The 27856-nt window shown below is 37.1% G+C and overlaps 1 protein-coding gene across 5 annotated transcripts in view; it reads left to right on the plus strand.

The window, feature by feature from the left end:
• The window catches only part of Vps13b (vacuolar protein sorting 13 homolog B), a 567993-nt gene that overhangs the window by 285669 nt on the left and 254468 nt on the right, over positions 1-27856 (plus strand). For all 5 annotated transcript variants that reach the window (XM_076911259.1, XM_034516325.2, XM_076911256.1 and 2 more), the window contains 2 exons: positions 13938-14158; positions 21874-22077. In XM_076911259.1, coding sequence (XP_076767374.1) covers positions 13938-14158; positions 21874-22077 — 425 coding nt within the window. The remainder of the gene's footprint in view (positions 1-13937; positions 14159-21873; positions 22078-27856) is intronic.

Genomic DNA, 27856 nt, shown 5'->3' on the forward strand with positions numbered 1-27856 from the left:
GAAATTCTTAGGCAAATGGATGACACTAGAAAATATCATCCTGAGTGAGGTAACCCAGTCACAAAGGAACACGAATGGTATGCACTCACTGATAATTGGATATTAGCCTCAAAGCCTGCAAGATATAACTCACAGACCACATGAAGCTCATGAAGAAGGAAGACCAAAGTGTGGGCGCTTCAGTCCTTCTTAGAAGGAGTAACAAAATACTCACAGGAGCAAATATGGAGACAAAGCATGAGACAGGAATTGAAGGAGGGGTCTTCTCGAGACTGTTCCACCTGGGTATCCATCCCATGTGCAATCACCAAAGGTAGATGCTGATGTGGAGGTCAGGAAGTGAATGCTGACAGGAGCCTGATATAGCTGTCTTCTTAGATGTCTGCCAGAGTCTCACATAGTCAGAGGTGGATGCTCACATCTAACCATTGAACTGATTGATCATGGGGTTCCCAATGGAGGAGTGAGAGAGAAGGAGCTGAAAGGGTTTTCGGCTCCATGAGGAGAGCAACAATACCAACCAGCCAGATCTCCCAGGGTCTAAACCACCAGCCTGGGAGCACATAGGGAGGGATCCATGCCTCCAGCTGTATATGTAGTGGAAGATGGCTTTGTAGGGCATAGATGGGAGAGGAGATCCTTGTTCTCATGGAGGCTGGAAGCTGAGTGTAGGGGAATTTGTGGGTGGGGAGGTGGGAGTGGCGGGGGGCATTGGTGGGGACACATCCTCATAGAAGCAGGAGGAGGGGGGATGGGATAGAGGGTTCCTGGGCTGGGGGAAATGGGGCAAGGGGATAACATCTGAAACATAAATAAAATATCCAATTTAAAAAAGACAGGAAAAAAAGTTTGTATCATCTTTGTCTTGATTCAAGTATCCTTTCTCTCACATCTTGGACACATTCATTCTTTCATATTTGAGTTTGGAAGCTAGGAAGTCCACCTGCCCCTGTCTTTTGGACTGAGAGTCCAACTCAGATATTTTTACCTCCCATGCAAAATGTTCTTCTGATAAAGATTCTGGGCTCTCTTTTTTTTTTTTTTTTTTTTTTTTTTTTTTTAAGTATAGAATTAATTTTATGTGGTTTCAATGATTTCTCCCTGTATTTTGCTGACCTTAATTAATATTTGCGTATCAACTTTTAAAGAAGTATTTCCCACGTGTCCAATTTTTTTTTAAGTTTCTAATTTAATCTTCCTCAGAATATTCACAGTTTTGTGGAAGCATCACTGCTGTTGGATTTTAGAATAGTTTCCTTTTCTACAATAGAAATACCCATTGCACACAACTCTCCATTACTTGTAGACTCAGCCTGGTGGCAATTACTGATCTGCGTTCCCTCTGTATGAAGTTGGTATTTCAGATATTTTATATCAATGGAGTCATAGTGTATGGTCTTCCCTGACTGTTTTTTAAAATAATCTCTGTTCTAGCATGTCTCCTTCTCTTGGATACTCGGCTGCCCACTCCACAGTTTACAGTTTTCTCTTTTCTAGCCGTCTCTCTTTTTTTTTCTTTCATTTATTTTTCTCTCTCATAATCCTCAGCCTGATCTCAGTTACTTCTGTTTATCCTGGGTTTCCCTACAAAGGTGAGAAGAATTGATCTGAGCCCTCGTACTCCTGCTCAGTTCTACAGTCTAGCATGGCATGTGGAAAGGACCAAGCTTACGCTAATACTTGCAGTCTGTATGAAGTTTACAGAATACTCTTGGTATATAGGTTGGCTAGCTGTACGTCAAAAAATATTTGAAATTGTATGGTTAATTTCTGACTCATTTGAAAGTCCATCAGTAAATCAAACAGATCCTTTATTGAGATCCTTTGTAGAAAATTACAGAAATGATTAATGGGATAAATTAGAAATTATTTAATTGGAGATTTGTAGCTCTTTCTGTACTTATTTTTAAAGTTCGAAATGCAGAATTCTTGACTGAGATCATCTGAATTCAGATTCATTTGAGAGCAGCAATCTCTGCTATAGCCAGCTTCAGTTTGTGTAGGGTGTCTAGGTCAAAATCAACATGGTGGGCTTGGTTAGGGAGCACTTGCAATGAGCCTTGCAGATGTAATTTGCTACATCCAGCCAACACCTCTGAGCAGATGGGCTTTTACCCTGTGCCTAGCAGAGGTTTGTTATTTTTTCTTTGAAAAATTGCCTGTACTTTAATAAAATATTTTGACAGAAATGGAATATTGAGATCATTTGTAAGTTAAAGCTTTGCTGTTGTTGGATTTACTTTCAGTAGAACCTGATGTGAAATTATTCAGAACTTATGTAAACACATGTGTTCTGTCTTGTTGTTCTTGTTCACCCTATCAGCTTATGTGCATTGTTTTGTTCTAGGTTTTTAAAAAACGGTTTCATAATCAACTTCTGTCATTTACAGACATGGTTATGTGCTGTTGTAATGTTTTGTTTTTCTATTTTCTCTAGGCTTGTTTCATTTAATTCTTAAATTATATGTCCATATAGAAATCCTTTGACTGTCAGAAAAGAACTTTTCTTGAATTTTTTTTTCTTGATTTTTTTTGATGGTGATTTTTTTAAGTACCTTGAAAATAACCATTCAAGTTCTACAAATGATGTTAGGTTTTAGTCTATTCCTGAGACCAGGCTAGTATATAGTTTACTATTCTCCCACAACGGCCTCCCAAGGGTTAGACTAAGGAGGCTGTCAAGTCTTTTGTGGTGCAGATTTTGTACCACTTAGATCTAGCTGATATGATTGCTACTAGCACTGTTGTCTTGCTATCATATTTGGTCTACTCCATACTTTATTTATGTATAGGTTCTATGGGTTCTAAATGCTAAAAGTGGATTCACACACCATTCATTTTATGCTAGGCAGTTTTGCATTTCCTAATTTCTAGAACATTTACTTTAAAACAAAAACTCGTGTGACAGAACTAAAACGCTTACGTGGTTTCCTGATCACTTTTTAAAGAAATATGGTTTGGACATTAAGAAAAAGGTAAATTTTTCATTTTAATTTTTATATTTTAAAGTTAACATACTGTATGTTTGATACCACTGTGGCACTTAATTTTAGGTTCACAACAAAATTAAGCGAAGGTTACATTACAGAAATCTCCTATGTGTTCTCTGCCCTGACACATTCAGTTCCCACTTCACAGTATCACAGACTTGAGTGCTATATTGGCAGCAGTAGATGGGCCTCCCCAGGCCTCTCTACCTCTCAGAGTTTATAGTGTACTTTAGTACTCTTTTGGTTATATACACTATTTAATTTGAGAAAAATGTATAATGACAAATTTCAATCATTATCTTTTCTTACATAGTATTTTCTCTGCCCCCAAATTTCTCAGAGCTACAGTTAGTCATCTTCCTGCTCCTTCATCTGCTAACAGCTGATACTCAATGATCTTGTTAGTTATTGTCTACTAGCTAGACATTTTTAGATATAATATATTATGACATCCAGTATGTGATTGTTTCATGCCAACTTTAAGGTGCTCAGTTGCATTTCTTGTGCTTGTTTTCAGGGTTAATAACCTTTTCCCTTCTTTATACAAGATCCCATTATCTGGAGGACAGTTTATCTATTCACCAATCTGAAATATCTTGATCACTTCCAAATTTGGGCAATTTATGAATAACACACCCACATATCTGTTTTTTTATGTTGACCCATCTCTGCTTGATTATGAAAGAAGTGTGTGATTGTTGGATTATGTGATTAGTGTTTACTTTTGTGAGAACCTGCCAAAATGTCTTCATAGGGAGGTAAGTGGTTTTTATTCATACCAGCCATAAATGTGTCTCCTTGTGAAGCACAGCATTTGAAGGTATGTTTGCCTTGCTGTTAACCATGTGACTCTGTCTCTTGTCTTAAGCTGTATCTTCTTTGTGGTGTGAGATGTGAGGCTTACATGGCATCATATAACTTTTGTTGTTGTTAAAGATGCCTGATAAGGCTTCCACTTTTTCAATAGAATTTATCTCATTTCTTGCTTTTAATAGTTTTGTGTCTTGATAATAATCCTTTGTTAGATATCTCGCTTAAATATTTTCTCCCAATCTCTGGCATGTGTTTTCAACTCTTGAATATTTCTTTAGCACACCATAAAAATTTTAAGTTCATTGGCAGCTAGCTCATTAGCTCTTTCTCTCATGAGCTGCTTCTTTGGGTTGTGTGAAATTTATCATCTCAGAGTTTTCATAGTTTTGCATGTAAGGCTCTGTTGTGAGCCAGTTTGAATAATTTTTGTAAAATGTATATGCTGATCATTTTTCTAACAAATTTTATAATTTATGTAGTCTTAATGTATTAAATATGTGTTTTTTTTAAGTTCATGGAGTTATATTGTAAATTTTTAAGTAACATACTGCACACCAGGGTTCACTTGGCAATTTCACCAGTACTTGGTTTTGATGAGGCTTCCTTCTGCATGCCTCGCCCTCTCTCCCTGCTTACCCTGCTCTTCCAGCAGTGTCCTTTATGTTTTGATGTGTGATATAGTCTAATACCTTTCCTAGCCTCTTTCCTTGAAACTTCCTCCTTTCTTAATCATTTTTCTTCTTTCTTGTCACATTCTCAACCATATCTCACATAAATACACACATGTAAGAATTGGAAGCTCAGACAAGCACGTGACAGAAAGCACAGTTTTATCTTTGTTGAGTCCAGATTCATCCATTTTCGTAAAATTTTCATTTTATTTTCTTTAAGATAGAATAGCATTTCTTTCTACATATAAAGCAAGCTTCCATATCCACTCCATTGTTGATGGGCATACCAGGTGATGCCTTTTGTTTTTGGTTTTTTGGTATGGTTAATGGAGCATCCATAAAGTAGATACACAAGGTGTGTGCTACAAGTGCAGCCCTTTGAGTTTATGACTAAGACAATCAGAGCTGGGTGATGTGGTAGTTATAATTTTAGAGTTGTAAGTGGATTAAATTAAATGGGTTTAATTTTGGTAGTTATATTCATTCAGAAGTTTATGCATTTCTTCTAGAATTTAGATACTTTGATAATATGAATTTTTATTGTTACCTATTGATCTGGATTTCACTTGAATCGATAGATTCCAATCTACCTTTATGAATTTGTATCTCCTCATGCTTTCTTTGTTTAGTTTGGTCAGGGGTTTGTTAAACTTGTTAATCTTTTAAAATAATCAACTCAGCTACCTTCCTTGATCCTTAATGTGTCTTGCTGTTGTGTTTTGGTTTGACTTGTTTTTCTAGAACCTTTTAATAAATCATTTCAAGTTGTTTATGTGAGATCTGTGTCTTTTAAATGTTTGCATTTGTGAATGTGTACTTTTCACTTAGGATAGCATTGGATGTATACCAAGTACTGTCAGATGCTCCTATCATTTTCTTTGATTCTTGAAATTTAAAATTTCTTTTTTAAATGATTGCCAAGGCAACATTCTTATGAAAAAAATTGTATATGCATAGATGAAAATAAATCACTGTGTGGTAACCACTCTCACATTTAAGATTTCTACCCAGTGTTCTTAATATTCTATCACAGATACATTGATACATATATGAATTCTCCTTATTGTATGAAGATACAGATATTAATACACAATTATGACAGCATAGAATGCTGCAGTTTTCAAACTTATATTTGGCTTTGTTTTGTTCTCCCCATTTTATTTGAATAGTTCATAAAGGTAACATTTTGGAAATCTATTTCATCTTAAAGTAAAAGCACATTTCAATTTTGTTTCCACTTTTAACTAAGAGGATTTTTAAAGATCTGCCCTAAGTCTTTCATCTTATTTTAAGACTTTCTTATTTTGGAAATTTTTTTTTTTCTGTCCCTGTTACCAGAAAGCTAGATAGTGAAGTTATCCTAGGGAGTGTGTCTGTGCCAACAGGAGTCCTGGTAAGCTTTAAGGGCAGTGAGAGAGCATTGGAAGTGTATTACAGAGCTAGAAGGCATTAGCACAGTGGGTGAAAACATGACATGGTTGGCCTGTGATGACTTTGTTTTCATATTTTCTCTCCTCCCCCTCCCTCGTGAGTAAGTGTGTGTGTGTGTTTGTGTGTCTGTGTCTGTGTGTCTGTGTGTCTGTGTCTGTCTCTTACTTTGATGTAGGGTCACACTATTGTAGCCCTGGTTCTCCTGGCACTTGCTGTGTTGCCTAGCTTGGTTTCAAATTCACAAAGATCTGCCAGCCTCTGTGTCGTGAGTGCCAGAATTAAAGGAGTGCCCTGTCATGCCCAGCTATTACTTTCCTTTTAATATAAACATATATATATATATATATATATATATATATATATATATATATATATTACAATAAGGCATTGTAGATATAGAATTCAACCATTTTAAAATAGTTTTATTTTAAACTGACCATTACCGTGATACAGTTGAACATATGTCAATCATCCCAAAATTGCAATTATTCTGTTTTTACCTCTTAGCACAGGCAAACATTGATCTGCTTTCCTTCTTTATAACATTGCCTGCTCTGGATGTTTTAATATACTGGAATCATACAGTATACAATATTTTACATCTAACATTACTCACCCAGTATAACAGACATTTTTGAGACCCTTACATCATGTGGTATATATTAATATCGTCTTTGTTTTTTTGTTGACAAGGAGAGTCCAATTTTGTGTTTATGTTGTTATGTCCAAGTTGCAGGTACCCAACCACAAAGGAGTCAATTCCATTGTATTCACACATAAGGGTCTTTATTACGAGCTTGTGAGCAAGGTCTTTTAGTCTCTCACCATAGCAGCAGGTCAGAGTGAGCCCCGAGTCTAGGGGTTCAGGGTTTTTATTATGGTTACAGAAAACTTGAGGAATTTCCATTATGGGTCAGCAAGTTAATATTTTAAAAACTTCATTTCTGGTGTAATCTACACAATCCAAACAGGGGGACAAAACCACCTGATAAGCAGGATAGCTAAGTTATCTATTCTCTGCAGGATGTCTTAGGTTATTTATCTGTACCTTGACCCTGCTACTGTAGCCTGACTGGCTGTTGCTAAGGCTGTTGCTAAGGGGGGTAGGTTGTCATAGGATGTTTGCTCAGGTGTACTTTGTGATTTTTCTTCCTAGAATTGGAGTTTAGCTCCTGGTCTTGCACAAATTGGGTTTCTTAAAAAACAGAGTTGGTTGGGCTTTCCAATGTCCTATCTCATATCTGTTTACCAGTTGGTATCAGTTGCCGTGTTAACAGTTCTTGCCTGTTACTGTGCTGTTATGAGCATGGAGGTGTGCCTACATTCTGAAAAAATGCCATACACATATATTTCTTTCCCATGTACTTGGCATTAATTAATACTGTTTATTTTTGAGTACCTTAGTATATTTGCTAGAACTCTTGAAGAGTACCATAAAATAAGAGTGGACATACTTAGCTTGTTTCTATTCTTAGAGAAAGTATACTTACTCAGCATTAAGTATGATGATAACTATAAGTTAAATTTTCATTTGGGGGGTGGACACCAGTGATCCTGAAGGTTCCTTCTGACCCACTCTTTGCCTGTTTGGGTTCTATGATTGGGGCCCTGTTTGTTTGGAGACTGAAAGTGCAAGGTAGGGCCTGAGCACTCACTCATGGGGAAGGAGCAAATGCCAGAGTTCCCAGCAGGCCAAAGATGTCCTACTAGGTAAGCCTCTCAGGTTTCCTCCCATGTACATTGGGAACCAAACCTTTACCTCATTACCCTTTGGTAACTGATTGGTGAAAGATAGCTCCTCTTCCTGTGTTGTTGTTTCCATAGGTCATATGGGGATAGTGATTGTTTGAAGGAATTACTTTTTTCTGAAGGATTTGAGGCTGTAGTCTTTTCATACAGATTTTGTCTGGTTTTACTATCAGGGTGGTACAAGACTTGAATAGTATTTACCACCAAGCCATTGGTAAGCCTTTCCACTTCCCCTATTTCTCCCCCTTCCTTTTCTTTTACCTCTCCTCTCCCCTCCCTCTCTTTCCCCTCCCAGCTTTTCTCCTCCCCCTCTTTCCTCCTCCCCACTTTCCCTTCCTCCCCTTCTATCCCTCCTTCTCCCTGTTAGGTTAACATCTATTTTCTATAAGTGTTACTGATTAGTTCACGTTTTTGCCTCTTGTTCATTGGTGGTTTTACAAATTCTGCTCTACCCTTACTGTGTTTTACTTGCTTCTTCTGTCATAGTTAAAGAATAGAATATTGAAACCAATAAGTTATTTTTAGTGGTATTTACCCCCTTAAACCATGTCACTTTTTGAGCCATACAATGTGAGACTTTGTTATTAGATTACTATGTACCCATAATTGGTATGTTTTCTTTAAAGGATGACCTCATAATGATGCCATGTGAAATACTTCTCTGTTTCTATATACTGCTGTCCTGAGTCCATTTTAAATGTTAATTACTGAGACTCCTGCTTCCTGGTAGGATGATGGTCTGCTTTCCCTTCTTGTACATTAACTGTAATTCTGTCTTTGTCTGTCTTTGAATCTGTTTCTCCTATAGTTACTAGTTAGCTAGATATTACATTTTGGGTTTTTTTTTTTTTTTTTTTGGAATCCTGAGAATGTTATTTTTAGATTGGGTATGTAGATAATTTTTATTTAGTGTAGTATTAGTGTGTTGAAATTCATTTGCTAATTTGCTGTCCTTTAATTTTATCTAATTATTTATTTCTCTTTTATTTTTTTTATCTTAAAGCTGTATTTTAGACTTATGCTTCCTCTTGTTTTTTTGCTAGACATTTTTTGTGGTGGTTCTTGGGAACTATGTTGTTTATCTGAATTTATCCCATTCTAAGAGGACTTCTGGCTTAATTTGACTAAATTATTTAATTTTTCTACAAATATATTTCTTTATACTTTTCTATTGAAACCTACTTTATATATACATGTGCAGTGATATGATTATAAATATTGCTGTATAAAATTGACTGTGTTAAAGTACTGTGGGAAGATGAAGCAGTAGTATTTAATCTTCTCTATACTTCCAGGCACTTCTCGTTATTGCCCCAATGTTGAATACAGAAAAAAAGACACATATACACACCCTTATATTTTAAATACCTTAAACAGCTCAATGGCTGGGCCACTCCCTAACTCCACATGGATAACACGTTCTCTCGGCCACTATTCCTGAGTTAATACTAAATCTGTATTTTATCTTTGCTGCCCTGGACCCTTGTGGGCAGCCCTCCTGGGCCCACTTTCCCCTGCACCTCCATGTTAGCTGTCTCACCCTCCTGTACTTTTCAGCCTGGTCCTTCTCCCACAACCTCCTCAAGGCAGAATCTCTTCCTTCTTCTGTCCCTTGCTGGGAATTCTAAAAGTCCTGCCTGTCTTTCTGCCCAGCCATTGGCCACTGGGTAATTTTATTGACCAGTCAAAAACCTACTGGGGAAAGGCTTCCTTTAGTCCTATGTGTGGGACACTATAAATAGGTTTTTGGGTAACATAATTAGCATATGAACACAAGCTGCTACAGGAAGACATGAAAAATATTTTAATAGAGTCTTTCATATAGCCTACATATTGGTTGTCTCTTAACTGCTATTCTTTTTGTCTTATGTATTTGAATTGCAATTGAAGGCCAAGCTATTTCTTGTATCTCTGGTGAATTCTCTCAGTGATTATTTGAGAATACCTTTTTCACTCTTGTGTTTTGTTCTGTTCAGTTTGGTGCTATTGGTAACTGAACTTCAGGTCTTGTACATGTTAAGCAAATGCTTTAATCTGCCCTATATTCAAATCTCCTTGCCTTTATTTTTTAAGTAGTGGTTTTTCTGGATATTTAATTTTTTGTTGGCAGGGTTTTTTGTGTTTTTTTTATGTTTATATTTTTTATTTTATTTATTTACAGTACAAATGTCATCCCCTTTCCCCATTTCCCTTCCCTAGAACCCCCATCCTATACCCCCTCTTTCTTTATGCTTTTATACCATTTTGATTACATGCATGTATTAAGGTCAGTTCTAGGTTGAGGGTCTAGCAATACAATAAATGCAAGTAGTTGAGGAACAAGCAATACAATATACACAAATAGTCAAAGAAAAAGCAAGGCATTAAACCCAGTTATGGGAACACTCCCATGATCACTGTTTCTAAAGGTTTATCAGGATGACCAAAGTATCAGAGCCTACTTCCCTTATCCTAGCCCAAGGTCATTTTCATGTTTGAAGCCTATTTCTTTGGTCTAGTCTAAAATTTAGAATCCTGTTTTTTTTTTTCTATTTCACATTTTAGTGTGATTTTCTACCACCTCTTGTGGGCCATCATTTCACACAATATTCTATTTTTAAATATACTAATGCTTCATTGTATGCAGTGTATTACCTTGAATTTGCCATTTATAAAAATTAGTTATAATTGTGATAAAAAATCATAAATAGTAGTAATCATCACCCTTCATTCTTAAATTTGTAGATATTGAAGAAAGTTTTTTGAGTTGAAATTTCAAGTATTTAACATTACCATTGTGTACTCTGAGCATTCCGTGTACCTGACGTTTCCTAGTGTACAGTCATTCTTACTTCCTACACACAGTTTTGCTGACATAGGAAATCACACTGTGTTTGATCATGTCACATTCAATCTCATAAACTCGATGTCAGAGTAAGGGTCAGTGTAGTTATCCAGTGTTCACTTACTCAGTGTGAGGATGACATTGTCTGTGCTTGTGTCTGTAGTAAGAGTGTTTTCTAAGCCATTGTTAGGATTCTAGTTTGTTAACATCAACATCACAGTATGCTGTATTTTACAATTAGTGCTTTCCTTTTGCTGTTTCCTTACTCAGTTGTAATCACTATGCTCGTCGTAATCACTTTCCTCCCAGTCTCTACCCAGTGGTGCTGGCACACGTGATGAATGCAGAGGCTCACCTCTTCCTTTATGTCTTCCATCTCATCCTTAAGTTTGTGCTATGCATAGTTCCATTCACGTTATTTGTCCTCAACTACATGGGCTCTTAGTCATTTTCTGGTGACGATTTTCTTCTGATAAATTAGTGAAGTCTCAAATTCACACATACATGCTTCTTAACCTTCTTGATCTTTTTCTACATTGTTAAACAAGGTGGGAAAAAACCATTTTATTTGAAAATTAATAAATTTTGCCAGAAATAATGTATTTAGAAAATGAAGATACAATTATACCATTAGAACTCTAATTAAAATGAAAACTCTTACCTGAGCACAATGGCTTATGCCTGTTGTGTAGCAGTTGAGGAGGCTAAGACAAGGGTTCCTGTGCTTAGGAAAGTAGCCTCCTAAAAAGTATCTGCCTTGAATGTTCATTAGACAAATAGCCTGAGCTTTAAGGGCAGGCTAGACTGGAAGAAAGCTACATGGAGACATGGAGTTCTCAGAATAACATGGTTTGGGTTGGTAGTAAATAGAAATCTGAGCTCATTTTAGAAGTATCTGTATTTATTATTTTGTCTATGTTTTGTGTAAGTTAGGTGTTTTATTTCCAGATGTTTATGTATATAAATGTCATTTTACAATTAATATTATTTGTTGTTTTTGGTCCTAATTGTTGATCTTTGATTTTTTTGCCATTGAATGTTAATTTAAGATCCCAGAATATACTTTATCTTTTTAAGACAGACAATCTGTGTGCTAAGACCATAAAGTAATATTAGTTATTTTAAGAGTGTATGACATAACCAATTTTAATTATTCTGATTCTGAATCAGAACTTTTTTCTGAGAGTACCAATGTCAACCGTGACATTTTTAATTTAACAAATTTAAATGTGATCTTGTTCCATAATATAAATCACCATTTGGTATTTGTTAGAATAAAGTTTGAAAACACATACAAAAATTTTGTAAACAGCATAGAATTTTATGTAAGTTTAACAATTAGTTTAGAATCAATTACAGATGATTTAAAGTTCTCATTTTTTCCTTTAGTAGCAAAATATTGTATCTGGAACAGGCAAAGGTGTGTAAAGTGGACCAGGTACTATTATGAAATGATTGTTTCTAGTCAAGTTCCCAACTACCCTCAACCTGTATTTATTCTATTATCTAAAATCCCAATTTCAGAGTTTCCTCATTTAGATATTTTAATGTTCACATTTATCACATATGCATTTGTGTGTATATACACACATATGCATATATACATATATAAAGCCCATGTATATACACATATGTATCCATATATGTATGCGCTATATCAAAGTCCATATATATACACGTGTGTGTGTGTGTTTGTGTGTGTGTTTGTGTATGGACTTTTAACTCATTGTGTGAATTAACTTAGCAATATATTTGTTAGTTTGTCTTCAGTGACATCCAAAGTGGACATTACCCTTTCCCCTGCTTTGCCCCAGCTCTTCTGTCCCTCATGGAACTGACTAGGGAACTGTAGCTGAATATTCATGTGTAATTGGGGATGACATGGACAGTGGATTCATCACTTATTTTGATGTTTAACTTTTTCATATGTTGTAAAATATCCATAGTGAGTATTGAATACCTCTCTAATTGAAAAATAAATGGTCTCTATATGTTTTAAAATGATAACATCATTTAAGCAGTGATTATACTGTCCTTTCTGTACTGATAAGTACACATATAACTGGGTATTCTAAATATTTGATAGAAATGGATTTATAAGTTGATACCAGAATAATGAATTTTAAATATTCCAATTGGACCTTTCAAATTATCAGTCCACTTTACCTGTAACTACCATGTAAAATTCTAAAATGTTTTATAGTCTATGCTTGTACTTATAAATTCATTGTATATAACATGAATTACTAAACAGTAAAAGAAATTTTTTTCAATTGTGATATTTATGAATGCTAAATTTTTAATCAACCCTGCATCCTTTAAAATATATCTCCTATACTTTAAGAGCCATACAAGGGATATGAAGAGTTCTACCTATAGAATTTCTGACTAAGTACTTCTGACATAGTGCCAGAAGGCTGATTCAGTAGTATGCTTCATCCCTGCTAATTCTGGTGTGAGTTGCCACACACACAAGGACAGAGATATTATTTTCCTCTCTCACTTCACAGCTACATCTCTTCTCCATGCATACATCACTGTACATCATAAGTGCAATCCATTTACACAGTCTCTGAGTGCAGGGGCATTTACTAACCACCATAGTGACAAAGAGGGTGTTAGGACTTCTATTTCTGTTTTTATTTCTTATATTTTGCTTTCCTCATATAATGCTTATAATGTATGAACAGTATAGACGTATATTATAGTAATTACAAATACTAAATTAAATTAAGTAGTATGTAAATTATTTAGTGCCTTAGTCTCTGAGATCCTACCTTTCTTATGTTGACCAGGCCAGCTCACTCAGAAAACAGGTTGTCCAGCACAGGAGTAAGGATTAAAAAGAAAAAAAGATGATTAGCCAACATTGTAGCATGACCCTCAGCTAGTTCTGAGGCTGAAAGTGGGTTTATTTTTTTTCCCAATTTGCTTTTAAACCATTTTAATTACATGGAAGTATTTAGGTCAGTTCTAGGTTGAAGAACTAGCAATACAATAGATGCAAATAGTCAAGGAACAAACAAGGTAATAAACAAAGTCCCGTGATCACTCCTGTGATCATTCTCTTGATCACTGTTTCTAAGGGCTTATCAGGATAACAAAAATATCTGAGCCTTATTCTCTGTTCTAACCTGGAGTCATATTCATGCCTGAGGCCTACTTCTTTGTTCTAGCCTAAGACTTAGATTCCTGACTGAAATTACTTCTCTGTTTTAGCCTAAAATTAGATTCCTGCCTGAACTTACTTTCCTGCCATTGCCCATTGTCAGGTTTCTGCCAAGCATCCCATTTCCTTGTCCTTGGCTTATGTCAGATTCCTGCCAAGAGGCCCCAAAAGCTCTCCCTATTATGTCAGGTGCTACATTTCAGATTGAAATTTTAAATCATTTTTTTTTATTTTTATTCATTAAGTGTGTAAGTTTGTTGGTTTCTTGTTTCTATTTTATTCTCTTACAGGTGATGCATTTCCGTGGACCATAAGCTTGCATCATTTCAGCATATATACCCTTCTGGGAAAACAAGTGACACTTTCCCTCGTGGAGCCTATGGGCTGTACCTCTACTCTAGCAGTCACCTCTCAAAAGCTACTTCCTGTGGGACCTGATGAAAGGCATTCATTTGTTGTCTGTCTACATGTTGACTTAGAGTCATTAGAGATAAAATGCTCTAATCCCCAGGTTAGTACACTTCATTCTAAAACCTAAGTGTTTTTAAAGGAAAATGTTTGTTTGTTTTATTAAAAGACATCTCTTCTGTTAAATACCCTATCTTTTTGTCTTTAAACCTGGCCAGCAACATTGTGGTGATTAGATTAAGAATAGCTTTGAAGTGAAGACCCCCAAACTTGGGAGACCCTTACTCAAGTCTCGGGAAGTCACGGCCACCCAAAAATCTCAAGACACCATACCTGGATGCAATCAGCAGAGGTTTATTAGGGAGAGTTGGTCGGCCAAGGTCAATTCGTTCTCTTACGCAAGAGCTCAATTGACAAAAGACCAGCAGGCTGAGGGGCTTTTTAAAAGGGAAAACCACAAACCAGGGAAGGGGGGGGGCTGTCAAGGATACATAACATAAAAATAGCGGAGAATTCCAGAGGAACGCAACCTAAGTGAATCAAGTGAATCAGGGTCATGTGGAAAACACTCTGTATTACCCATTCCTCTCAAAAAATGTGGTCTTGTCATGTCACTTGCCCAACTATTTCTCAGTTGTTGCCCTGTCACTTGCCCAACTATTTCTCAGTCTCACCTAGATGACTTGCATTTTTTTTCTTTGTGGTCAGGAATGTGTCTTCCTGCTTTGGGCCTTCCCCACCCACAGGTAGGTTCTCTTCCCTGAGGCTTGAGGAATGTTAATCCAGCAAGTGTCCTCTGACTCAGGGATAATGTACTCCTCCTGGAATGTATCCCAGGGCAGTGAAGGCCTGAAATCTTACATTCAGTTCTGCTTTCTGGAACTGGTGAACCTGCATTCTTTTGCTCAGGTCTAGGGGTAAAGAAAAAGCCTGTATATATTTTATAAAATGATTTTTATAATTTTTCACTCTACAGAAGTTCTATCAAGTTTTATAGCTCTCATCGTATTGATGAGACCATAAATTCAGCTTTTGGCTGGTGCAGTAAAATCAGTTATAGATGTGCTGTTTTGAAATTCTGATGAGCTATTGCTTTTATTATTGGACTGGAGGATATACTAAAGTGACAAAATATAATTTTTAATCAAATTCTCATATCCCTTTTTATATCTTGCTGTATTTTACACTAGAAGAGAACACTTATGAAAAGTTTCCAATTAAAGTTATTGCCACTTCCATGACATTTCAACCATGATATGCCAATCATGTTATATTCTGCCACCTGACAGTTACTATGAATCCATATCATCTGGTTTGTGTAAATTATTAATTATCATAAAGTTTACATTTTTTAACTTCAAGTATACTATTGTATAGTTTCCACAAAGTAAATGTTGAATACTATTTTCAGAACAATCCCCTTTAGCATATTATTGAATCTGATGGGAAAATCAAAATTCATGAATCTATTCCAACTTTAGTAGTTATCAGCCAGTTTTTGAAGTATTTTTAAAAAAATAAGTTCCACTATGATTCCATATTATAGAACTTCCTTTTCAGTACAATGCAGCTCTTTTCTTCCCCCTGCCTCTTTTTAAACATTCCTCTGTCTGTCTGTCTATCTATCTATCTATCATCTATCTATCATCTATCAGTCATCTGTCTGCCATCTGTCTACTTATCATCTCTCTGTCATCTATCTATCTATCAATCATCTGTCTATTATCTATCATCTACCAATCATCCGTCTGCCATCTATCTATTTATCATCTCTCTGTCATCTATCTATCAATCTATCTATCATCTATCAATCATCTGTCTGCCATCTGTCTACTTATCATCTGTCTGTCATCTATCTATCTATCATCTATCATCTATCTATCTGTCTATCTGTCTGTCTATCTATCTATCTATCTATCTATCTATCTATCTATCTATCTAACTAACTATCTATTGAGGTGCTTATAGTAGGAGTTATTTCTGTCCTTTAAGCATGTGTGTCTTGGAAATGGAATTTAGGTTATTAGTCTTGGTTGCAAGTTTCTTTATGCACAGAACCATGTTGCTGACACTCTCCCTGCTTCTTTCTGTTATATGCTATATAATTTGATTTCATAGTGTTGTTTTTTTACCACTCTAGTTGGTTGCATGACCCTGGTAGAGTGGGGACTAAAAATGAGGCAGACTACTGCAATCTCATGCAGTAGCCAACTTTATTCAGAGTACCAGACAATTTATACTCTAAGTGTTAAGAAGAGTCACCTGAGTAAAGTGTTCAATCACAAGGATAAGACACACATGGCAAAACATGTTTTTCCACAGAGGCATATAAAATAAATAACAACTGCAGTTATAATGAATAATCTGAAGTGAACTCCCCTACACCTCGGAGGATCAGGCACACATTCCAGAAGGAGCACACGAACACATTCCAAGAATTTCAAGAATTCTGTGTTTTTGATGAAACTGAGGTCAAAACACTCGTCTTGTATTTTAACAAGCACTCAGAATTCCCCTCCATGACTTCATGCTTGGACTGTGTTCCAGGAGTGCTGTAGAGAAGAACTATGAGCCAAGTCTCCATCTCTTAGGTTGCTAGTAGAATGCTAGTGCTGTTAGCTGCTTTAAAATGCTTCTAAGAGGAACTGTTAAAGGAACTGTTGAGTTTAAGTTGTGTCACTTGGGCAGGGTGGAGGGGGTTGTTATTCTCCTATCCCCCTTTATCTTTGTGATCTTATGTATAGTAAAAATGTCCTGAGAAGTAAAGGGAGGCCATTAGAGTGAGCACTAATTAACTCCACTTAAAAAGAGAGGTTTGGATACAGATACCTATAGGCAGACAATAATGTGAGGTCCATGGAGCAAGTGCTGTGCATTTGTGGGAATAGAACTTTCAAAGTGCAGATGCAGTCCTTAGGACACTCAGGTTCTACTGTCTCAGATGGTATATTACAGTGCTGATATAATGATTTATTCATATGTGTCACAAACATTTCTTTTGTTTTAAAGCACCTCATTGATGGTGCTTGATTCCTTAAGTTCTACAAAATAGAACACAAAGGATTCAGCTTCTCTCTGAGTTTCCTGGCTTTCCATCATTATGACAATAGTCTAGATAATGACGAAGTAAAATACCATAATACATAAAAGTGATAATGCTTGATTTGAACTGTTTCTAAGACTAAAAGCCGGGTACTGTTTCAGTTCCCAAACTCTGGAATTAATTCATTTTTTCTTCCTAAACAGGAAACTCTCTTCTTGTTACTCTTTCCTTGTGGCTCAGAGTTTGAACATAGCTAGCTGATTTGGACAACTCTTTTCTCCTTCTCTGTACTCCACCTTCTCCTTTTTGTCCTCACCTGGCTTCCTTGATCCTTGTATAGACAGATTGCTCAGTGAATAGGTGTTAGATAAAGTCATGAGTGTGAGTGTCCACTTCATGTTCTAGACCACAGTGGGTGTCCATTTCATACTCTTGATCTGAGTGGGCATCCATTTCGGGTCTACATCCCAGCAGGTACCTGTTTCATGTGCTGGATTCTTGGTGAGTACTAATTGCTTATTCTAGATCTAAACGGGCATTCGTTTTATACTCTCCATCTCAGAGATAAGCTTCCATTTTGGTTCTATCATTAATGATATGATTTTCTTCATTTCTAAATATTTAAAAAATAAAAAATTTTATGTAGTCAGTATGTCATATTCAGATAGCCATTGCTATTCAGTTACCTTCACACATAGCTCATAGAATGGTGCTTCATATTACTGACTTTACATTTCTCTCATAATCCAGTTTTACTGAAGTATATTTAGCATACAATAAACTCTGCATTTAAGTTACCCAGTTTGAAAAAGTTTGGGATATAGATACTCCTTAAATCATTATTGAGACCATCCTAAAAAGTTTATAGTCCTTTGAAACCCCATGGTGTAGATGGATTTCTACAATTGTGATTTTTGTCTAACTTACTTCATTCTGCACAGTCATTTTTAGATTAGTTCATATTTTACCTGTGTCCTCTTATTACTATTAAGTAACATTTAGCTATGTGGTTGACCTTCATTTGTTCAGCATTTGTTGTTAAACATTTGGGACTTCTCCAGATTTACAGCATTACAGATAATGCTGTATTTCTGTTTATGTCTCTGAAGACATCAACTTTTCTTTTCAGAGAAACTACTTGAAATAGCCTGATAAGGTAGTAGATATATATGCCTTCAAATCTACCGAACTGGTTTAAAATCTTCTATTCTTACCAACAGAAAATGAGAATTTCTGTTACTCTATGTATTATGTAGAATGGTTGTACTTTTTAGTTATACACATTTCAATTTTATGATTTTAATCCTCAGTGTTTCAGCTCAACTCCAATTGAAAACTGATCATTTATCCTCCACATGCTTGCTTTATTTGGTAGGAGAAGCGATGTGTTCACCGAACTTTCTTTGAAAATAGAATTATAGTTAAGGTTTATGCCATTGCTTTCTTGCCACATTAAACACATGTGTTGTTACATCTTTTTAAGAACAATCTACAGAATCAATGCAATCCCCATCAAAATTCCAACTCAATTCTTCATAGAGATAGAAAAAAACAATTTGCAAATTCATTTGGAATAACAAAAAACCCAAAATAGCAAGAACTATTGTCAACAATAAAAGAACTTCTGGGGGAATTACCATTCCTGACCTCAAGCTGTACTGGAGAGCAATAGTAATAAAAACTGCATGGTATTGGTACAGAGACAGGCAGGAAGATCAATGGAATGGAACTGAAGATCCAGAAATGAACCCACACACTTATGGTCACTTGATCTTTGACAAAGGACCTAAAACCATCCAGTGGAAAAAGGACAGCATTTTCAACAAATGGTGCTGGTTCAATTGGAGGTCAGCATGTAGAAGAATGCAAATCAATCCATTCTTAAATCCTTGTACAAAGCTCAAGTCCAAGTGGATAAAGGACCAGATACACTGAAACTAATAGAAGAGAAGGTGGGGAAGAACCTCGAATACTTGGGCACAGGGGGAAAGTTCCTAAACAGAACACCAATGGCTTATGCTCTAAGATCAAGAATTGACAAATAGGACTTCATAAAATTGGCAAAGCTTCTGTAAGGCAAAGGAGACTGTCAGTAGGACAAAACAGCAACCAACAGATTGGGAAAAAGATCTTTACCAATCCTACATCTGATAGAGTGCTAATATCCAGTATATACAAAGAACTCAAAAAATTAGACTCCAGACAACCAAATAACCCTATTTAAAAAATGGGGTACAGAGCGAAACAAAGAATTCTCAACTGAGGAAACTCGAATGGCCGAGAAGCACCTAAAGAAATGTTCAGCATCTTTAGTCATCAGGGAAATGCAAATCAAAACAACCTTGAGATTTCACCTCACACCAGTCAGTGTGGGTAAGATCAAAAACTCAGGTGACTGCAGATGCTGTTGAGGATGTGGAGAAAGAGGAACACTCCTCCATTGTTGGTGGCATTGCAAGCTGGTACAACCACTCTGGAACTCAGTCTGGGGGTTCCTCAGAAAATTGGACATAGCGTTACCTGAGGACCCAGCTATGCCACTCCTGGGCATATACCCAGAAGATGCTCCAACATATAACAAGGACATATGCTCCACTATGTTCATAGCAGCCTTATTTATAATAGCCAGAAGCTGGAAAGAACCCAGATGTCCTTCAACAGAGGAATGGATACAGAAAATGTGGTACATTTGCAATGGATTATTACTCTGCTATTAAAAACAATGAATTCAAGAAATTCTTAGGCAAATGGATGACACTAGAAAATATCATCCTGAGTGAGGTAACCCAGTCACAAAGGAACACGAATGGTATGCACTCACTGATAATTGGATATTAGCCTCAAAGCCTGCAAGATATAACTCACAGACCACATGAAGCTCATGAAGAAGGAAGACCAAAGTGTGGGCGCTTCAGTCCTTCTTAGAAGGAGTAACAAAATACTCACAGGAGCAAATATGGAGACAAAGCATGAGACAGGAATTGAAGGAGGGGTCTTCTCGAGACTGTTCCACCTGGGTATCCATCCCATGTGCAATCACCAAAGGTAGATGCTGATGTAGAGGTCAGGAAGTGAATGCTGACAGGAGCCTGATATAGCTGTCTTCTTAGATGTCTGCCAGAGTCTCACATAGTCAGAGGTGGATGCTCACATCTAACCATTGAACTGATTGATCATGGGGTTCCCAATGGAGGAGTGAGAGAGAAGGAGCTGAAAGGGTTTTCGGCTCCATGAGGAGAGCAACAATACCAACCAGCCAGATCTCCCAGGGTCTAAACCACCAGCCTGGGAGCACATAGGGAGGGATCCATGCCTCCAGCTGTATATGTAGTGGAAGATGGCTTTGTAGGACATAGATGGGAGAGGAGATCCTTGTTTTCATGAAGGCTGGAAGCTGAGTGTAGGGGAATTTGTGGGTGGGGAGGTGGGAGTGGCGGGGGGGCGTTGGTGGGGACACATCCTCATAGAAGCAGGAGGAGGGGGGATGGGATAGAGGGTTCCTGGGCTGGGGGAAATGGGGCAAGGGGATAACATCTGAAACATAAATAAAATATCCAATAAAAAAAAAAGAAAAGAAAACAGAAGAACAGGAATAGAAGGAATCAGAAGTAGTAACAATAAGAGCAGCATTGTGCCTGTGAAGTAAGTCACCCCAAAGCCTTAGGAGCAGAGCTTACTTCCTTTGGTTAATGCTCTCCTTATTAGACAGCTCTTTACAGTCATTCATAAGGATTTGGGTTCCAACAATTTCTTTTAAGAGAAAAATCTTAGTTATGAAATAGAAAATGACTTCAATGTTTTTTCTATAAAGTTCAGATTTAAGGCTTCAATACACAAGAAAGCAGTAGAAAAGTAAAGCATGCAGAATTTGTATCAAGCAAGCATTGACAGCAGTGTCTCTGTGTATCTGTTTTGCTCATGTGCGAGGCCAGCTTCATCATCTGGATGTGTCCTAGGGCTGTAACTTTTTATAAATAGGAGAATTTCACTTTTTAAAAATGGCAATCAGAGTATGGTATCCAGCTGTGGGTTTGCTTATATGTTATGTTTACCTCCCTCCCCCCCTTCCCCAGGCTTGTTTTATACAGTATATGCCAATATGTTCTCGTACAAACTCTATGATTAATGCTTATTTATAAAATCTTGTATAAATATCTTATTACTCAGTCAAACAATTTGCAAGGTAAACAATTTTTCTCTGAATAGTAGAATGACATATCCCAGGCAAAGTAGTTTGGAGATATTTTCTATCTCTAGAGTCTCATAGGTAATGTTTCTCTTTTCCTACTCTCTATTATATAACTCTTTTCACCTGCCTCAAAAGTAACCCCATGCCATTCTTATCTCAGAAAAGTAGGGAAGACTTAGCTATGGAAATTATCTTTAAAGAAATATGATAGTTGCTCTGTAATGCACAAAGTAACCCCACTTCCCAAGGTGTGTATTTGCTTTCTGCTTTCACCAGTCTCCGTGTAAAGTCATTTGTATTTGTCCATTATCATTCTTAAAAGGAATCTACTTCTCAATAGTGAGCACTGCTGGTTAGACTGCATGCACTTGCAAAAATGCTTGCTGATCATAAAATAGCACAGCGTAAGTTTGTGGCTGGTGTAAATCAGTCCTGCTCCATAATGTTATTTTGGCTCTTATTTGGTCATTACTTATTTTATAGACTTTCACATTTTGAACTTGTCAGTTTTCCTTAATCTAGCATTTTAGAAGGCTGTTAATAGAATTTGAAAATTTGATTCTCCTCCTTCTTCCCTTATGCTCAGGTCCAGCTCATTTATGAATTGTCCGATACCATGAGTAAAGTCTGGAGTAAAATTCAGAAGAGAGGCAGTCTTAGTCCATCTTCAGTCTACCAAGAGACAATGGCAGGGCCTGTCCCTGGTTCTCCAGTTCGGAGCAGCGTAGGCACAGCTCCACCAGACACCAGCACATGCAGCCCATCTGCTGACATAGGAACTACCACTGAGGTACGTGGTTCTGAAATTTCTTTTTACCCTGGGAGAGATCAGATACAATGAAGTTCTGTCACAGCCATTGAAAGTGAAGGTGACTTTTCCTCCATAGACACTGACAGACTGAGAAGGCTCTTGAGGAACTCTGCTCTGCCTGGGTCTGTGTGATGTTCCTGTGAATGCCAAGCAGTCATTACACTTAGAGTAAGCTATGAGGTATTCCAGGACTAGACAGTCTGTGGTGCAGTAAGGGTGCTGTTTGGGGGTATGGAAACTTCGAAGCTTAGTCAAAAAGAGGTTTGCTTTCCTCTCCCGCTCTGTGCTTGTAAGTCAGATGTTAACTATTGTCTTCCACTCAGTGGTTCTGAGCCCTGTTGTCCTCAGTGTCTCCTCTTCCCTTAGTCATCAGTTCAGAGTTTCACCTTAGCACTGTAATGGCAGAGAGGATGCCACCGCTCCTTCTATATAATAAATACTACTTTGTAGTAGCCCATTTATTATCCTGAAGAGAAAGAAAATATACTGCATAAGAAATTAAATGAAAAAAGACTATATATGTGTGTGCAATATTACTAAGATAGAAAGGAAAATATACAAGATCTTAATATATACTGTGTGAATGCTATGGCACAACTGTGTTAGAATTCATAGCCAAGAAGTAATTACAGAGAAACGTACCTAGGATTCATATGCAAAGACTACAGATAGGATTCTGCAGAGCTGTAGTAAATGCTCAAATGTTAGTGCTGCTGAAGCATGACTTTCTGGAGCAGTGACAAACTTCAGATACAGTTTTCAACAAAGCATAATTGGGTCTTTAAGTCGATTGTAAAATTTCTAAGACTATGTGATTGATTAATCTGTGATACAGTTTTCATTGTGTTGCAGGGTTATTATATTCAACAAAGGACCCGTTGAATTTCTGATTCCTAACCTTGAAATATCAGGAATGACACTGAGCCAACCTAAAATAGTCTCTTTTATTTCTTCTTCCTCTTCTTCCTCCTCCTCCTCTTCCTTTTCTTCCTCCTCTTCCTCCTCCCCCTCTTCCTCCTTCTCCTCCTCTTCCTCTTCCTTTTCTTCCTCCTCTTCCTCCTGCCCCTACCCGCTAACCTTCCCTGGGTAGATGCTGTGGCTTGTTTCTATAGAGATAAGTCAGTTACCTCTGGAAACAAAGCACTTGGCAAGGTAAAGAAAGGGACTTAACTGAGGGGAATATTACTCTGTTTTTGTAATTTTACAAATCGATAAAAGCAAGCAAATTGGAATGGCTGACCTTACCTGATCTAAACCTTTAAAACAGTTGGAAAAGGTCTATTTATTGTCCCACAGTCAGCTTCTCTCTCCTGTTCCTCACAAGCCTAAAGATGTACAGTGACCTATAGTGATGGGAATTTGTCTTTTGTTTCTCCCTTTTCCAAATGAGGAAGAGTTAAATAGACTACCATATCTGTTAGAGTAAGAGCAGGAAGTTCTTATGTAGAGAGCCTCAATGTTGTTGGTTTCAAAAGCTTTGAAAAGTTTTACAGTAAACTATTTGATTCGTTGTAGCTGTTTTCAAATTTAATTACAGAATACTATTTTCTTCCCCCTCCCCTCTTCTCCGCTCCCCTTCTTTCCCCTCCTTTCCCCTCCCCTCTCCTCTCCTCCTCTCCTCTCCTCTCCTCTTCTCATCTTTTTGATTTTGAAGACAGAGATTCTCTATGTAAGATTGCTTGTCCTGGAACTCTCTCTGTAGACCAGTCCGGCCACATTTCAGAGATCCACTTGCCTCTGCCTCCAAGTGCAGGGATTAAAGGTGTGCAACATCACTTCCCAGTTCTGAATACTCATTTTAATAACATACCTCTAAGATATAACTGTAAGACATATGACCTGTTAGATAATACAGTCTGTGAAATAGAGTAATTGAAGTTTAAGTAGTAAGTTGCTAGACAAAGATGGCTACAAGGCAGTTGATATAGGCATTTAAAAACTAAAAATGAATGAATGTTAATGTAAAGCATTCGAGAATTAATTATCAAGAGAGACTGTGTAAAAGAGCTTATTTGAAGCAGTACAGAATCAGGGTTGAACAACCTAGAAGTGACACTCATTTGCACAGTGTGTACACTTTCATGTAGATAGTATGGCCAGAAGGAGAAGTCATTGGTTAACCAGATACTCATTGAACCCTGACTCTTGGGAAGCTTCTTCCTTCAGAGGTACCTTCAGATGCTCTGGCTGATTTATCTCCATGAAGGAGAGGAGGGAGGGCTGCTGCTGAGACAGATGATCTTGTTGTGCGCATTGGATGGTACAACTACAAGTTTCCTTACATGTTCATGCTTTTTATACCTTACCCGTTTTGTTTCCTTTCAATAAAATATTTTTGTTGGCATCTCAGTAAACTGAGAATACACCTACATTTAAATGTATCTCCTTAATAATTCAGTAGTAAAGGACAACATAAAGATTTGCTGAATGTTTTCTCAGTGTATCAGAGTGTGTCACCCTGTGCATCATTAGTTCAACAAAAATTCAAACTTTGGGCCAAACATTTATTTCTTGTTTCCTTTTGTTCATAGTGTTTCTAGAAACTTGCTTTATGACCTTTTCAATTTTCTTTCCTTCCACCTTTGAATCATGCAGTTAACTCATTTTTGAGATCCTTTGAGTTCCCATATAACAAGTGTCGTGATTTTTCCTGGATTTGCCTGTGTGTTCAAATGTACCACCTGCCTAACTTAATGCAAGTAAAAGTTGTTTTCTCATTGGAAAGCATGGGAATACAGAGAACCTGTATCACAGGAGACTATATAAACACATGGAGTCTGTTCCGGCACCTCCTTGACCATGGCATTGCTGGGCAGCACTGTAATCCTTTGCTTCTCTTGAGTCATCCTTGCACTGCAATTGTCTCCTCATTACAAGAAGCCTTCACATTAGCAACATTGCATGTGAGCAACGAAACCATTAGAGCACAGAGCACATACACCACATACGTTTTGATTATAACTATGTGACCTTTCTCATGTTGTTGCATATGATCTGCATCTACATGATGATTTTTACTGTGTGAAGTGGTCATAAAACTCCAACTCACTCAGTACACCATCCTCTCTAAACTCCTATTCCAACACTCCACAGGCTGAAGGAGTGAGTGTGCTGTCTTTGTCCAGACAGATCACATACTTTATTAGCATACTAATCAGCAAACTCTGTTACTTTACTATACTTTAATAAGTCCATCCTTAATATAATTTTCTCAATATTTTGTTATTTTCTTATATATATATATCAACATAAGGAAAATTATATTTTATTCTTGTTTGTTTGTTTGTTTGTTTGTTTTTTAAAACCAGGTCTCATTATAATCTCTGGTTGGCCTGGAATTCCCTACATAAACTAGGAAGGCATCAAACTCACAGATTCACTGGCCTCTGCCTGCAAAGTGCCATCTCAGTTGTGTCCACCAGGGACTCAGCCTGCAGAGTAGTATCTGCTGGAGACCCAGCCAGCAGACTCAGGTACCCTGACCTCCATTATCCCACCCATGGCAGGGGGACCTCCATTATCCCTTCCCACACAGTACTGCTGCCATCAGGATCATCTAGCTAACATCAGAGAAGACCCAGGGCAATGGCAACAGCAGAGCCCACTAACCTGCTACAGTAAACCATGGGAAATTAGCTCAGCATCATCTGTTGCTATTCTTTTCTTCACTATGGACCCATTTTCTTAGCTCTAAGAATGAGCTTCCTCTTAGGATAGGACATTTGCAGAATTCATCATAGGAGCAAAAATGTTTTCTAACTTCTGTCATCAGCAGCTGCCTTGTTGAAAGAGATCTATCCTCAGAGAGAGTTTTTAGATTAACATTTCCATTCTGTGTACTAGGAAATGAAATCATAGTGAATTAAAGTTAGCAACACCCAAGGTAGCAGCTGGGCCAACTTTTCACCATAATTCTGGGTTTGTGAATTCTATTGAAGAGACCTTGGAGACAGTGTGGGTCTTTTTCAGCAGTGTCAGCATCACATTGCTTAATCTCCAGGCTTTAGCATCATAATCTGTCCTCTGGGACAAGGTATTCCACCCAAAACATTAATCCACTATGTAGTCAGTTTGAGTACAGTTCTCTTGTTCCCTTGGATACAATATATGCCTTTATTTGTTTTTGTTCTCCCTAATGTTGGCGAAATTCTACTTTGTTTGTAATGGTATGCCTACAGTTATACTAGTTTTACCGTCCCCCTAACCGTGTGTGTGTGTGTGTGTGTGTGTGTGTGTGTGTGTGTGTGCGTGCGTGTGTGTGCGTGCGTGTGTGTGTGTGCGTGTGTGTGTGTGTGTTATGGTTTTTTTTTTTTTTTTTTTTTTTTTTTTGGTGGTGATGGTTTTTTTTCTTTTTCTTTTTGGTTTTTGTTTGTTTGTTTGTTTTTGCAATATGTAGCCCTGATGGGCTTAGAACTGGCTACCTAAGCCAGGTGGGCTGGGAGCTCAGGAAAACATATATTACCACATGCAATATTTGATATCTTATTTTGTTGAGATTATTATAATTGACTGGATGGATTTTTAAATGTTAAACTGGTTTTGCACTTCTGAAATATATTGTGATATATTCTCCTTTTTTTCTCTTTTTCTTTTACTTTTACTTTTACTTTTAACTTTTAACTTTTTTTTTTTTCTTGGTAAAGGCAGGTTCTTACTCTGGCTTCCCTGGGATTCATTGTATAGACTTTGCCTCCTGGATGCTGGGTTCTGAGGTTAAAGGTGTATGCCACCACGTTAGCCTTTTCTTTCTTATGATAAACTTGCAGTATTTTACTAGAAGAAATAATATTACTGTTTTTTATAAAAATAGGTTGGGAAGTTTTTCTCTTGGTCTATTCTGTAGAAAAGCATGTTTTTCATAGGAAAGTTCTCATGGTTCATATGTATCACTATACTTCAAAGTTATGTGATAGTTGAGCTAAGTAAAAGAAGTTTTAAGTTTGACTATGTGTACGTGACATGACAGGCACTAGGGAGAAAAGACACAAACTTTTGAAAACGATCACAAGAAACCATGGTCTTCTCCTCCTGCATTGCTGTGTTCTTAGAAACCATGCTATCTGTCTATCTACCATCTATCGATCTATTTTTACAGTATTTACTACTATGTAGCAGTGGCTGTCTTCAAATTTGGTGGCAGTCCTCCTGCCTGTGCTGGGATTACAGCCATATGTCATCGCAACCATTTTACCAACTGAATTTTATACTAGTTATTGACAAAATAATACTTACTGATCAAAAAATCTGAATCCCACTCAGGGGCCTAATGTTAAAAAAACTTTTGCTGACCATATTTAATGTATTGTTTTTAATGTATACCTAATAGTCTTATAGTCCATTCAATAATTTTTGCTATATTTAAATACACACATTAGTCACCTTTCCATTTTTGGAAGTCCAACCCATTAAAGGGATTAAAAGTGATGGGAGGAGAGACTACAGTCCTTTAAGGACGTACACCTAGGTACCAGAAAACTGCCCATTAGACTTCACCTCCTAAAGTTTCTACTACCTCTCCTTGCTAAGTGTCAAGCTGTAAGGTAAGCTGTACCAAAGTGGCTTCTGGTGACATTCCAGATGTAGATGACAGTAATATAAAGCTTAAAATTTACTAGTTAAAATTTTATGACCTAAGTCTACTCAGTTGCATTACTGTCCATCCATATACCTTTTCATCTACCTCAGCTGAGACACTGTTGAGCAGCAGCAGCCTCTAAACAGGACATCTGATGTTTGAGTAGGTGTGTCTCAAAGTTTC

Source organism: Arvicanthis niloticus, chromosome 13 (assembly GCF_011762505.2).
Source record: "Arvicanthis niloticus isolate mArvNil1 chromosome 13, mArvNil1.pat.X, whole genome shotgun sequence".
Classification (NCBI taxonomy): Eukaryota; Metazoa; Chordata; class Mammalia; order Rodentia; family Muridae; genus Arvicanthis; species Arvicanthis niloticus.